The following is a 15,581-nucleotide window of genomic DNA, read 5'->3' as shown; positions in this document are numbered from 1 at the left end:
AATGGTTTAAGTTCCTAAGCTGACTTTGCATGACTTTCCCAGATACCGAAAATGATTTAAATATTTGCCTTTAAATTGTACTTCAGTATTTACATCATTATTCTATAAAGTATATTTTACAATTTTCTGTAGCTGATGTGTAAGAAGCTCAATATTCTTTATAATCTTCAATTATAACATTATGTATATAGTGCATAACAGGCCATTTTTCTCATCTCACAATTAAGGAATCTGAGGCATAGTGGAAATGACTTGTTAAAATTACCCTTTGTGTCAGTGAAATTTTGAAAGGTAATATTATACTTAATTTTGTTTTGTAATTGAATTAACGTGAGTTGATACAACTTTGGTAATTTGGTAGGAGCTCTTATGTATATAGTCTTTACTTGTTTTAGATATGATTTAACAGTAACTGGAAAAACTTTTTTTAAAATTTTATAGGGATCCTGTTTGTCGATTTTATAACCGTCAGTTACGGAGCAAGCACCTAGCCATTAAAAAAATGAATGAAATTCAAAAAAATATTGATGGATGGGAAGGCAAAGATATTGGCCAGTGTTGTAATGAATTTATTATGGAAGGTCCATTGATGAGAATAGGAGCTAAGCATGAACGTCATATTTTTCTTTTTGATGGCTTAATGATTAGCTGCAAAACTAATCATGGACAATCCAGGATTCCAGGTTATAGCAATGCAGAATATAGATTGAAAGAAAAATTTATCATGAGGAAAGTACAAATCTGTGACAAAGATGACACTTGTGAGTACAAGCATGCCTTTGAGTTGATTTCCAAAGATGAAAACAGCATTATATTTGCTGCTAAATCTACTGAAGAGAAAAATAATTGGATGGCAGCCTTGATTTCTCTTCAGTATCGTAGTACACTAGATCGAATGCTAGATTCAGTATTATTAAAAGAAGAAAATGAACAACCATTGAGATTGCCAAGTCCAGAAGTTTATCGCTTTGTTGTCAAAGACTCTGAAGAAAATATTGTTTTTGAAGACAATTCTCAAAGTGGAATCCCAATCATTAAAGGAGGAACTGTGGTGAAATTAATTGAAAGACTAACCTACCATATGTATGCAGGTACGTGTCTATGTTTATAGGTATAAAGGGCAGGACAAAAATAATTAAACTGTTTAGTTGAGGCAGCTAAGTGGCAAAATGGATAGAATGGTCTGGAGTTAAGAAGATTCCTCTTCCTGAGTTCAAATCTGACTCAAACCTTTATGAGCTTTGTGACTGGGTAAATCACTTAACTTTCTTTATTTCAGTTTCCTCATCTGTAAAATGAATTGGAGGAGGAAATGTCAAACCGCTCCAGTATCTTTGCCAAGAAAATCCAAAAAATTGAGTCACAGAGTTGGACACAACTGAAACAACTCAATGCCAACAACAAAGATAGATGCAAATTATATGCATAATTCAAATGCTAAATAGAGGTTTTTGCATTTTATCCTGTATATATTTAGCCATTGAAGTTTATTGAACAGATTGGGCCATGGTCAGACATGTTTTAAGAATATCACTTTGATAGTAATTTGGAAATAGATCAGAAAGGGGAAAGAATTAAGGCAGGAAGACCAATTAGAAGGCCATTGCATTAATGTAGGAGAGAGGTAATAAAGGCCTGCTGTAGGGTGGTAGCCATATGAGTATAAGCTATGTATCTCTTCCTTTTCTTGCTCCTAGAAAAAACTATCTTTACTCACTGTTTCCACTTCTCTCATTCTTCAATCCTTTGTAATGTGGCTTCTGATCTCATTACTACTGAAACTGCTCTCTCCAGAATTAGCAATGATATTTTAATTTCCAGACCTGATGGTCTTTTCTTGGGCCTCATCCTTCTCAACTTATCTGCTTCATTTAAAACTCTTTACTACTCTTTTTCTGGATACTCCTCTCTCTAGATTTTTATGATACTATACCTTCCTGGTTTTCTTTCTGCCTTTCTGATCGTTCCATTTATTTTATTTTATTCCCAGCGCTTAGCATAATTCCAGGCCATAGTAAATGCTTAATAAATACCTCTTGATGTATTGGAAATACTATGAAGACAACAGTCTACACAATTTGGCAACTGACTTGACATGTGGAATGGGATAAGTAAGAATTACTCTCAAGTTTTTGAAGTTTGGTGGTAGTATTTGCCACAGAAATAAGGAAGTTAAGAGAGGAGTACTTGGGGTGAAAGATAATGAGTTCTCTTTGGACCAACAAAATTTCATATGCATATGGGACATCCATTTTGAAATAGTTAGTTTGTGTTAAAATTGTCATCTTGGTCTGGTCCCCTTGAATATCCTTTCTCCCTTCTAATCAATATATTAAGTTTATAAGAACCAGTATAAAGTAGTGGTAGCAGGAAGTAAGATTGCAAAGAGGAATCTGAAAATCACATACAAACTGTTCTAATGGTCAAAGGAGGATAATTTGTCTCATATATTAACCAAAAGTCACACCTCAGTAATATGTGCTAAGTCAGGGGAAGCCAGCTGTTAGGGCCTTTTGGTCCTGTGTTATGTAAAGCTCAAATTCCGGACAGCCACAGTAAGACCAGTAGAACACCAGATGTTACTGACAACTTTGAGATGATTAGGATATTTAATGAACTAACCCTAAGTTGGCACAGATAAAAATTAATGCCCCTCCCCCCATAACCCTATAAATATGAGACTTCAAAGCCCTCCATCCCCTGCCCTCCTGAGCATTCTTCCATCATCATTGGGTCCATGCCATTGAGTGCTTCTTAATTTTAACCTATGGATATATGAGTGATACTCTGTGCCTATCCTTTTCCTCATCTATTTTGCTATACTATCTGCCTTTCCTCACCACCAAATCCCCTTTCCCCAATCATTGTTTTGCCATTTGTCTTAGTACTTATTGTACCATTTGCCCTATACACTCTGTGTGATTAGGGCCTTTTATCCTGCCACCATCATAGTCTTTTCTGGCAAATACCCAATGAAGCAGGTATGCCTGTTCCATTTCATAAATTTATCAACTCATAGTGTTATAAACAAAAAGGGGGGTCCTAAGGAGATATAGATATACAGTGATGTGAATGTATCTATCTGTATTCTCCCTAGCTGCAGATGATGGAAGAACACCAATCCTTATCACCCTTAATAGTTGTTATAATTTTCCCTTTTCTCTAACAGTTGCCCAGGGAGGACCCTCGAAAAGCTAGATGGTTCAACCTGGGGTTGGATAGATTAATATAGGGCTTTGATTTGCCTTGGATTACGTTTGGTATCTGACTGGGTTAACTCCCTCCCCAAGGGTCGTGACATAAAGACCACTCAGGAAGGTACTTGTTAAACTCTTTTTATCTATAATCAGGGAAAGGATAAACAGGACAAGGATTGGGGTTTGGAGACCCTATTAACCTATTATCTAAAACTAGTTGACAATCAGGACTGGAGGCTATTGATCTAGTAGAGTGGTTCCCAAACTTTTTTGGCCTACTGCCCCCTTTCCAGAAAAAATATTATTTAGCCCCCTAGAAATTAATGTTTTTTAATTTTAATAGCAATGAATAGGAAAGATAAATGCACCTGTGGCCATCACTGCCTCCCTGGATCGCTGCAGCACCCACCAGGGGGCAGTAGCACCCACTTTGGGAATCACTGATCTAGTAGAAGCTGGATCTTTATTCTCCACTATACCTCTGTCCCAGCCTGGCCACAGCCAAGCCAGAGAATAGGGACTGCTATTGATGCAGCTGTGTTGGTGATCTTATTCTCTCAGCTTTCTCACTACCAGTGTTTGGTGATGCACTAGCTCTCACAGTCTTCAGGAAATATTCAGATTCTTCCTACCCTTATTCATAGACCTCCCTGCCTCCCTTCACCGCCCACCCAGAGATTTCCCAGTCCAGAGATTTCCTGTCCAGAGACCTCTAGAGGCTAGAGACCTAGAAAGACCCCCTCCAAGTGGCTGTCCACTTTGGGAATCACTGATGTAAACCATGGAAAAATGTTCTTAATTAATCAATTAAATTTAATTTAAAAAGAAAAAATAAAAATAAAGGGCCTCAGTTTTAGGTGAAGCAGTAGGGAAGAACACTGGATTTGGAACCAGGAAGACCTGAGGTCAAGTCCTACCATATCTTGGACAAGTCACTTCATTTCTTTTAGCCTCAGTTTCCTCATCAGTAAACTGAGAATAATAGCATCTACCTTGCAAGACTGTTGTGAGGATCAAATAAGATAACACGAACAGTGCTTTACAAACCTGAAAGTGCTATACAAATGCTAGTGATTATATTGTTGTTTTAGATAGAAAATTTAGAGCTAGAAGGTACCTTAGAAATAGATTCTAGCCCCCTTATTTTACAGGAAAGAGAACTTAGGGAAGCCAAGGATCACAAATCTTGTGAGACAGGATTTAAATCTAAGTTTTAAAGTCTGGGTCTCACCCCAACTACAGGTCCTGTAGTAACTAATAGTTACCAAAAAGATAGTTACTTAACCATAGCATGGAATGAATATTCAACAAGGATTTAGATTTAGCTCACCTCCCAGAAGGGTTGATTATGGTCACTCTGGTGGCCTTGAAATATCTACCAAGTTTAAAGGACCCCACCTCCTCACTGACAGACCTTTATATGCCTTACCATGACCAGGAAGCCTTAACAACATGGCTACCAGGAAGCTGTGTGAACAGCTAAACAGCTTAAACTTTAGCTACTTATTCAGTTAAGTCGTGGGGACAGCTTCCTTGCTTTTTAGAAAGGAACTAGTTTAACTCATATAATGGAGGAGGCCTAATAGATATTGCTAACCTAAAGTCCATGTTGCCTCCTCTTTGCAATATCTCCTCTTAGCTATAAAACTTTGCTATGACTTTTGTTAGTATACTCTAGTATTAGCAAATGCTAATCTCAAATACTAATCATTTCATTAAAAATATCTGTGCTTTAGGGGGCAGCTGGGTAGCTCAGTGGAGTGAGAGTCAGGCCTAGAGACAGGAGGTCCTAAGTTCAAACCTGGCCTCAGCCACTTCCCAACTGTGTGACCCTGGGCAAGTCACTTGACCCCCATTGCCCACCCTTACCAATCTTCCATCTATAAGACAATACACCGAAGTACAAGGGTTTAAAAAAAAATATCTGTGCTTTAAACAGCAAAACTAAATTTATATTAATATTCACACATTATTTTAAAGATTAAAGATTATTACATTTGTGACAGGAACATATATAGTACCAAAGCATATTGAAGATTAATTCACTGGGAATTTTGATTCATTTTTTAATATAATCATAAAGCACTTTTATTAAACTGGCTTGGTAGTTTTACTTAAAAGCCTTAGTCAGTGAATTATATGACTTTGAAGTTGAACTAGATCTTATATTTCTTTTAGTAGAATCTATCTTTGAAAAGAATTCCTCTGTACAATATCACAGTTAGGGTACAAGCTTTAATAATCCTTAAATATTTTCATATAACACTTAATCATATACATATTTCAGAGTAAGTGGGACAGCCCCAACTTTTGATTGCCAATCTTGTATTTCCTTTAATTAATTCCTCTTAACATATCAATTCAAATGTAGACCATTTCTACATAATAGATTTTCTTCCCTTCTTAAAGTAGCATATATTAAAAAATTCCAGGTTACTTTATTACAAATAGTGTTTTTACATTTTTTTTCAAATACTTGATTGTTACAATTAATCCTTTGATGTTGATACATATTGCAGCTGATCTATGCTTGCCCATTTTGTGCCAGTCTTAGCTATATCTTTCAATAAATGCTTCATAAGTGGTCCATTAGTATGTTGGTGATATTCCTCTAAAGCTTTTGACATAGCTTGGACATCAGCCCATGCACATTCCCTCAAACTATCTTTTGCTCTTCCTACCTGGCCACCCTACCTTGATTTTAACTCCTTGTTCCATCCCACCTTTGTGGTCATATTAACAGTTTCTTTCATTGTATTTGTTTCCCCAGCACTTGGCATAATGCCTGGCAGTATAGTAAGTGAATAATAAACAATTGTTGACTTACTACATATCACTTTCCTTTCTGCCCCTAAAAGTTCAGCACAACTCATCTTATTACTATTCCTCACAAATTTCATTCCATCTCTCATCTCTATACCTATGTGTAGGTTGTCCCTCATGCTTGGTATGCTTTCCCTTCTCACCTTTGCCTCTTATGAACATTTGGGATGGAGATGTCTCCAAATTCGCCCATTTCATGTTTCTTTTAAGTGACAGAAATTCTGTTTTGATCAGAGCACAGTGCCTTCTTTGATCCAGGCATTCCATGTTGTATGGTCCTGTGCCAGTATTTCCCATGTCTCACACTTGATACCATAGTTCTTCATAGAGACCTTTAGCATGCCCTTGTGCTTTTTCTGACTTCCATGTAAGCACTTGCCTTGTGTGACTTTTCAATAAAATAGTCTTTTCGCACAATAAATGTTTGGCATTTGAACAACATGGCCAGTCCACCAGAGTTGCATTCTCTACAGTGGAGTTTGAATGCTTGGCAGTTTAACTATAAAAAGAACCTCAGTGTCTGGTACTTTATCTTTCCAGGTGATCTCAGAATCTTCCTAAGGCAATTTAAATGGAAGCCATTCAATTTCTTGTCATGGCATTGGTATACTGTCAGGTTTCAAAAACATAAACTAATGATGTCAGCATAAAAGCTCTGTAGAGCTTCATTTTGGTAGGCAGCTTAATATGTTTTCTGACTTACACTTTCCTTTGGAGCCTCCTAAACACTGAGCCAGCTCTGGCAATGTGTGTACCATCTTCATCATGTATGTGTTCATCTCTGGAAGAAATTCTGCCAAGGTAAGTGATCTTATAAATTATATGTGGCCAACTTACAGTAGAACCTTTGGAGCTTGTATTGGTCTCATTGGCCACAGTCATACATACTGTGCATCATAATGTCATTTTGGAACAATGACTTCTTATAATTCCTAGGCCCTCAAGATTTAACCCAGGCACTATAGGGTGCTCTTAGGTTTTGTGTAAGTTAAATGAAAGGAAGAAAGTGCCACTTTTATGGTATTTATATAAATTTATATTTAAAAGTGCTGACCACTATAGTATGGATTCGAAATCCAAAACCCTGTTCCCTTGGTTTTCATAATAATGAAAATTTACTATGCTTAATACACAATTACTTATTGCTTTTTCTTGTGGCCCTGACCTGAGTTTTAAAATTAAGACTTATTACATTATTGAACAAGTTGGCTTTAAAATTCTGTACCTGATTGAGAAAGGGTTGAAGATGTTTGTAAATGGGACTATTATGGTAAGAGAGATTAAAAAAATTTTTTCATAATAATCATCAACAACTGAATATATGAAATATGGAGTAGAATCTTATATCAATCCCCATGGAATAAACATTAACAACTTTGGTTCTTTAAATAATCAAAAATTAAAAAGTATATGATTTTTCTCTTCTTCTAAATCTGTCTGAAGTTCCACTGCCTTTGTTTTAAGAGAAGTTAAAGTAATATTTTTTTAAGTTAGTGGTAGGCTACAGGGGGGTAGGAAAGGAAGAAGGGAAGGAAGGGGAAATAAATAAGCATTTATACAGAGTAATATACTTTGTGCTAGGCACTATGTTAAGTGCTTTATAAATGTTGTCTCATTTGATCCTTACAACAACTGGTGAAGTAGATGCTATTATTCTCATTTTTACAGGAGGCCAAAAATGGATAAGTGATTTGCTTTCTCTAGGGGTGGCCTCACTGTATTCTACTTTTAATTTAATTAAACTGGAGAAATTTTGTAAATAATCTTTATTCATTTTACTTTACAGATCCCAATTTTGTACGTACTTTTCTTACAACCTATCGTTCATTTTGTAAACCACAGGAATTGTTGAAGTTATTGATTGAACGGTAAGAAAAATACATATATTTCATTTGCAGCAACCATTGAAAAAAAGTTATTTTACTTTATGTAGGTTTTCAGATCCAAATTTCCAGATCATGAAATACCTGAGAGTGTCCTGATTAGGTTATTCCAACATGAGTACGTTTCTTCTCTCCTAACAGATCTTACCCATAACACAAGCCATCTCTAGCCTTTGTCTCCATATGGAGAGGAGTTACAGAATAATGTTATGGCAATTTACATATCACTTCTGTTAAAAGGGGGCACTTCTTGGGGCAGCTGGGTAGCTTAGTGGATTGAGAGTCAGGCCTAGAGACGGGAGGTCCTAGGTTCAAATCTGGCCTCAGACACTTCCCAGCCATGTGACCCTGGGCAAGTCACTTGACCCCCATTGCCTACCCTTACCACACTTCTGCCTTGGAGCCAATACACAGTATTGACTCCAAGACAGAAGGTAAGGGTTTTAAAAAAAAGGGGGGGGGGCACTTCTGTGGTATCTTATCATGTTCTTTAAGCATTTTAAAGACTGATACCTTAATTTTTTCCTAGTGAAAAGCAGTTTCTGTGTCATCTTCCTAAAATCTTAGATTTAGAGATTAGAAGGGACTTCACAGGTTCTCTCATTCAACCCCCAAGCTTTAAGTATACAAGAAAACATAAAACATACATAACATATAAAATAAACAGTAAACAGTTCATTTTAAGGGGTAGCACTTGTCAAAATTTATAATCTCTAATACTTTTAAAAACATAAACCACTTCTTAATAGATAAATGATCAAAGGATATATGAAGAATTCTCAAAAGAATTGTCAACTATCAAGGACCATCCAAAGGAATGCTTCAATTCATTAATAAGAAGAAAATGCAAATTAAGTCAACCCTAAGGCTTAATGTCACAATAAATTGACAAAAAATGACAAAAAATTAATAATAGTTAATGCCAAAGAATTGTAGAAAGATGGGCACATTATTGAATTGTTGGTACAGCTGTGAATTGGTAAAAACACTTTGGAAAGCAATTTATTTTAGCAATACAAATAGAGTGACTAAAATGCCCAAACCCTTTGATCATGACATTCCAATGTTAGTCATAGCCCTGAAGGAAGGTCACTAACAGGAAGAAAAGCTTCATGAACACTGAAATATTATAATAGCTCTTTTTGTGGTAGCTAAGAGCTAGAATCAAAATAGATGCTTATCATCTGGGGAATGGATAAACAAACTGTGACACATAAGTAGACTATTACTGGGATATATAAGAAATGATGAAAATGAGGAATACTGAAGAATAGGGAAAAGACATAAATTGATGCAAAGTGAAGTAAGCAGAACTTAGAAAACAACAATTCTAATGATGTAAATGGAAAGAACCACCAAAACAATGGAAACTGACATTAGGTTTTAATTGCCCTGTCCTAGGGTCATTCAATCATTAAATGTTTATTAAGTGCCACTAGAGTTTATTGAGCCAGGGGAGTGACATAATTAGGCTTGTTCTTTATGAATATTACTTTGGCAGGTTTGTGGAGAATTGGAGAGGGGACAGACAATTAGGAGACTATTGCATTAGTTTGGGAGAGAGATGATGAAGGCCTGGACTATGGTGGTGGCCACATAAGTGTAGAAAAGGGGTGAATGTAAGAGGTGGAAGTAACAAAATTTGACAATTGATTGGATATGTCAAATAGGATTGAGTGAAGAATTAAGGATAACTTCCAAGTTTCCAAAACTGTTTAACTGCAAAATAGCATTGTTCTCAGCCGAAATAAGGAAAATTGGAAGAGAGGTGGATTTTTGGGGAAAATATAATAAATTCTGTGTGGGACATGTTATGTTTGAGAAACTTTAGGGACAGCATTTTAAATGTCTAATAGGTGTTTAGTGATACAGTGTTAGAGCTGAGAGAAACACTAAGGCTAGATATGTAGATCTGAGTCATCTGTGTAGATATGATTATTAGACCTATGGGAATTGATGAAGTTAGAAAAGCAGCTAGGAAAGGCTTTGGGGGCATACCACAGTAAGGGAATTCAATAGAAATGATGATGATGATATAAGAATGATGACTTCAAAAAATGAGATTAAAACAGGTAAGAGGGGAACGTAAGAGAACAATATCACAAAAATCAGAGAGGAGAGAGTATTCAGGAGGAGATGATGTAATATGTCAAATTTTGACATTGTCAAATGCTTGAGAAAGATCAAGAATGATGAGGATTGAGAAGAGGCCAGCAGATATGACAAATACAAGCAGTGGTAACTTTCAAGAAAGCCTTTTCAAGTTGAATTGAATGATAATGTTGGAAACAAGTTTAAAGGGCGAATAAGTGAGTGAGAGTAGAGGAAGTATAGACATCACTTTTAGAATATGGTAAATAGGAGTAGAAATCCAGGTCAGTAGCTTGTAAGAGATAGTAGGTCAAGTCAAGGATAGTCAGGTCAAGGATAGAGATGACCTGGACAAAAAGGGAATGAACTAATACAAGAGAGCTTTGAAATTGGCAGGAAATGATTGTGGAGACAGTCTGACAACAGAGATGGGATCAACAATACAAGTAGAAGGATTGGACTTGGTTAGGAAAAAGGCCACCTCTTTGTCAGGAACTAGAATAAAATAGAATGGAGATGATGCCAAGCAGTTTTAAGGTTCCAAATAAGGGAGAAGAGAGAGCTCATGATCAGTAGCCTCTAATTTCTTAATAATGTATTATGTGAGACCTGTCAGTTGGAGTATAAGGGGAAGGGGTGCTGTGGGAGCCTTGAGAGAGGAGAATGTTTGCACCATCTGGAGAACTTGAGAGAATCAGGAATAAAAGGATTGTCTTTTTGCAGGGAGGGCTTGATTAAGACTAAATAACATGAATTTGTAATGGAACTAGTTAGGATGGTTGTGTAACTCCTCTAGAACCATCCAGCACTACTCGAATAGGAGTTGAAAAGGTGGATGGTAGAGAGTAATTCAGGGTTGAGATTTGGAAAGGTGTGAGAATACAGGATGGGTAAGGAATTCTACAGTGCAAGACAATGTAAATTTGAACTGGTTCTTTGAAATTAATTAGAGCCAAAAAATTCTTCACCATAAGCTCCAGCTAGTTAAGTCCCCACTCTTAGCCAGGCTGATTCTTAGGTAACAAAATATGTATTCTCTTACCTCTGTGCCATAATGTGTCATCAGTGGAGATATTTATTTAAAAAACAAGCAACCCTTTTTTTCTGACAAAGAGGAATAACTTTGTTTACTTAGAATGTCCAAAATGAGGAAATATTTAGTCAAATAACAAAAAAAAATGGAAGGGAAAGTGATCAATTAGAAAAAAAACTGGAGAAGATCTGAATAGTTGGACTAAAATTATTTTTTGCATCTTGAATTCTTGGTGGAGAGAGATAACTGCCTATCAACAAAACAACCACTTCCAGAGAATGTGTTTACTTAGATATTTAAAGAAATAAAAAAAAAAACTTTTCTGGGAAAAAAATTATCTTCATGTCTTTGACATAAAATAGTTATTACTATTGTGACTCCCTTATTACTATTGTGACTCCCCTTTATTGGAAAATTTATCAGGACTTTATATCACCCCTTCTCTCAAGACAGACCAACACATTTGCCATACCTGATATCTGTATACCTTATTCCATACCTGTCATAAATGCTTTAGTTCTTTGAAGCCATGATTAGTTACTACATTGATCAGAGATCTGATGTTTTCTTTTCTTTTTTTAGCTTTTAAAATGCTTTATTATTGTTTTTTTCTTTTTCATTCCTCACCAATTTACCTCCTCTCACTCCCAAGTATTCCTTATGACAAATATCCATATCTAAAAATACGTACCTTCTTTTTTTAGCTCTAGTCCATCATCTTTCTACCAAAAGGTAGAAAATATGTTTTATCATTAGTCTTTTGAAGTCATGATAGGTTACTGCTTTTTTCAAAATTTTGAGTTATTTCAGAGTTGTTTACCTTCATGTTATTGTAGTCACATGGCAAATTGGTTACCTGATTCAAGTCATTTCACTCTGCAACATTTTATACAAATTTTCCCATAGTTCTTTTGTTCTAGATTCATTGTGTTCCACAGTTTGTTCAGCCATTCCCCAAATAATGAACAACTGGTTTGTTCCAGTTTGCTTTTATTATTATATTGCTGTATGGCCATATGTAAACCTCAAAGTGCTATATAACCATTAGTAGTTATTTTTATTTTTTTTTGGTATATTTTCATTATTTTTACTAGATGGAAGTGAGTGGAGAGGATAAGGCATATTTAGTTACTTAAATTTTTCTTTGCAGTCCATTCTCCATAGAGCAGGAATACTTTTAAAATCCCTGGTACAAGCACTCTGCTCATTTAAAAAACATTTTTCCCCAATTACATGTAAAACAGTTTTTAACATTTAGTTCTTAAAATTTTTTAATTCCAAATTCTCTACTCTTCTCCTTCCCCTAACCTTTTCTTGAGAAGAAAAACAATTTGATGTAGATTATATATGTTCAGTCATGCAAATATATTTCCATAGTGTTCATGCTGTCAAAGAAAACACAAATAAAAAACCCCAAGAAAAGTAAAGAAACTAAAAAAAAGAATGCTTTGATCTGCATTTAGACTCTATCAGTTATTTCTCTGGAGGTGGATAGCATTTTTCATCATAAGAACTGAATTATCTTGAATCATTATATTGCTGAGAATAGCCAAGTCACTCATAGTTGATTGTTGTATAAAAATTGTTGTTATTATGTATAATGTTCTTGTTCTGTTCATTTCACTTTGCATCAAGTCATATAAGTTCTTCCAGGTTTTTCTGAAAGCATCCTGCTCATTATTTCTAATAGCACAATATTCCATTACAATCATATACCATAATTTGTTTAGTCATTCTCTAGTTTATGGGCATCTCTCTATTTCCAATTTTTTTGCCACCACAAAAAGAACTGATATAAATATTTTTATACATTATAGGTCCTTTTACTTTTTGTTGTTTATGTTTTTGGGATACAGACCTAGTAGTATTTCTGTTGGATCAAAGGAAAAAAGGGCACAGCTTTAAAACCCATTGAGCATAGTTTCCAAATTCTTCTCCAAAATGGTTGAAGCAACTTCACAACTTCACCAAGAGTACATTAAAGTCTCAAATTTCTCATATCCTCTCCAACATTTGTCATTTTCCTCTTCTATCATAATAGCCAATCTGATATGTGTAAGGTGGTACCTCAGAGTTGTTTTTAATGTGCATTTCTCTAATCAAGAGCAATTTAGAGCATTTTTCATATGACTATACATAGCTTTGATTACTTCATCTGAAAACTGCCTGTATATACCCATTGATCATTTATTTATTAATTGGATAATGACTTGTATTCTAATAAATTTGACTCAGTTCTCTATGTTTCAGAAAGGTTGCCTTCTTCAGAGAAACTTTCTGTAAAATTTTTTTCACAGTTATTATTACTATTTATTTCTCTCTGTCCTATTTCTCCCCTCCCCCTTCATTTATCCAACTCTTTCTCTCTTTTTACCCTATCCATCCTCAGAAGTATTTTTGCTTCTGACTACTGATTCCCCTAGTCTGCCCTTCTTCTCATCCTTCCCCTCCTACTTCCCTGTAGGGTAAAATAGATTTCTATACCTAACAGAGTAGAGATGTTATTCCCTCTCTGAGCCAATTCTGGTGAGAATAAAGATCAAGCATTCTATTCTACTTCTCCCTTCTTCCCTTTCACTGTAATAGATAATTTGTCTCATCCTACTTCCTCTTCTCTCATTGCATTCCTCTTTCTCACCCCTTAGTTTTTTTAGAACTCATCTCTTCATATTCAGCTTGCACCCATGCCCTCTATTTATGTATACTTCTAATTTTGATAAAGTTGTTAGGAGTTACAAATATTTTTCCATGTAGGATTGTAAATAGTTTAATCTTATTGAATTTCTTATGATTTCTCTTTCCTGTTTACCTTTTTATGCTTTTCTTGAGTCTTATATTTGAAAGTCAGATTCTGGTCTTTTCATCAGGAGTGCCGAAAAGCCCTCTATTTCATTAAATATCTATTTTATCCCCTGAGGGATTATACTCAATTTTGTTGAGTAGGCTAGTCTTGGTTGTAATCCTAACTCCCTTGACCTCTGTATATCATATTCCAGGCCTTCCCATCCTTTAATTAGAAGCTGCTAACTCTTGTGTTATCCTGACTGTGACTCCATGGTATTTTAATTGTTTTTTTTTTCTGGCTGCTCACAATATTCTCCTTGACCTGGGAGCTCTGGAATTTGACTAAAATATTCCTGGATGTTTTTCATTTTGGGACCTCTTACAGTAGGTGATTGGTGGATTCTTTCAACTTCTGTTTTACCCTCAGGTTCTAGAATACCAGGGCAGTTTTCTTGATAATTTCCTTAAAGATGATGTCTAGGCTCTTTTTTTGATCATGGCTTTCAGGTTGTCCAATAATTTTTAAATTATATCTCCTATATCTATTGATAGTCAGTTGTTTTTCTATTGAGATAGTTTACATTTTCTTCAATTTTTTTCCATTCTTTTGGTTTTATTCTTTCTTGATGTCTCATGGAGTTAATTTCCTATTTCTGATTTTTGAGGAATTATTTTTATAATTATAAGTGAGCTTTTATACTTCTTTTTCTGTTTGGCTAATCCTGCTTTTTAAGGAATTCTCTAGTGAATTTTTGTGCCTCTTTTATCATTTTGTCTATTCTTTTTTTCTTTAAACCCTTACCTCCTATCTAGGAATCTATACTAAGCATCAGTTCCAAGGCACAAGAGAGGTAAGAGAAAGGCAATTGGGGTTAAGTGACGTACCTGGGATCACACAGCTAAGAAATGTTTGTGATAAGATTTGAACCCAGGATCTCCTGTTTCTAGATCTGGCCTTGTATCCACTGATCCACCCAGCTGCTTCCTTCTGTTCTATTTTTTTAAGGTGGTATTTCTTCACTATTTTTTTTTAACCCTTACTTTCCATCTTGGAGTCAATACTGTGTATTGGCTCTAAGGCAGAAGAGTGGTAAGGGTAGGCAATGGGGGTCAAGTGACTTGCCCAGGGTCACACAGCTGGGAAGTGTCTGAGGCCAGATTTGAACCTAGGACCTCCTGTCTCTAGGCCTGGCTCTCAATCCACTGAGTTACCCAGCTGCCCCCTTTCTTCACTATTTTTTGGTACCTGCTTTATAATAAACTGTTGACACTTTTTTCATGATTTTCTTATTTGATTTTTTAAATCCTTTTTGAGGTATTCTAGAATTTTTTTTTTGTGGGTGAAGTGAGTCCTAAGACCAATTAACATTTTACTTTGAGGCTTTAGATAGCAGTTTTGATTTTGTTGTCTTCCTCTGATTGTATTTTTTTTTTAATCAGACAACAAGCATTTATTAAGTATGTGCCAGGTACCATGCTACATGCCAGAGATACAAATATAAGCAAAAAGAAATAGAACCTCTGCCTCAAGAAGCTTGTGTTTTAACAGATAATGTTGTTCATCTGTTTCAGTTGTGTCTGACTTTTTTTTTTGTTTAGCTATTTATTTATTTATTTGTTTGTTTGTTTTTACATTTATTAATATTCATTTTTAACATGGTTACATGACTCATGCTCCTCCTTTCCCCTTCAACCCCCCCCCCCCCCCCCCCCTACCCATGCGCATTTCCACTAGTTTTGTCATGTGTCCTTGATCAAGACCAATTTCCA

At 35.5% G+C, this 15,581-nt stretch overlaps 1 protein-coding gene across 1 annotated transcript in view; it reads left to right on the top strand.

The window, feature by feature from the left end:
* SOS2 (SOS Ras/Rho guanine nucleotide exchange factor 2) overlaps positions 1 to 15,581 on the top strand; it is a 174,248-nt gene that overhangs the window by 96,694 nt on the left and 61,973 nt on the right. Inside the window, exons 8-9 of the mRNA XM_044659954.1 lie at positions 442 to 1,091; positions 7,807 to 7,888. Of these exons, the coding sequence (XP_044515889.1) occupies positions 442 to 1,091; positions 7,807 to 7,888 (732 nt within the window). The remainder of the gene's footprint in view (positions 1 to 441; positions 1,092 to 7,806; positions 7,889 to 15,581) is intronic.

This window comes from Gracilinanus agilis, chromosome 2 (genome assembly GCF_016433145.1).
Source record: "Gracilinanus agilis isolate LMUSP501 chromosome 2, AgileGrace, whole genome shotgun sequence".
NCBI lineage: Eukaryota > Metazoa > Chordata > Mammalia > Didelphimorphia > Didelphidae > Gracilinanus > Gracilinanus agilis.
Note: the sequence above shows the minus strand (reverse complement) of the source record. Positions and strands in the feature narration are given on the sequence as shown.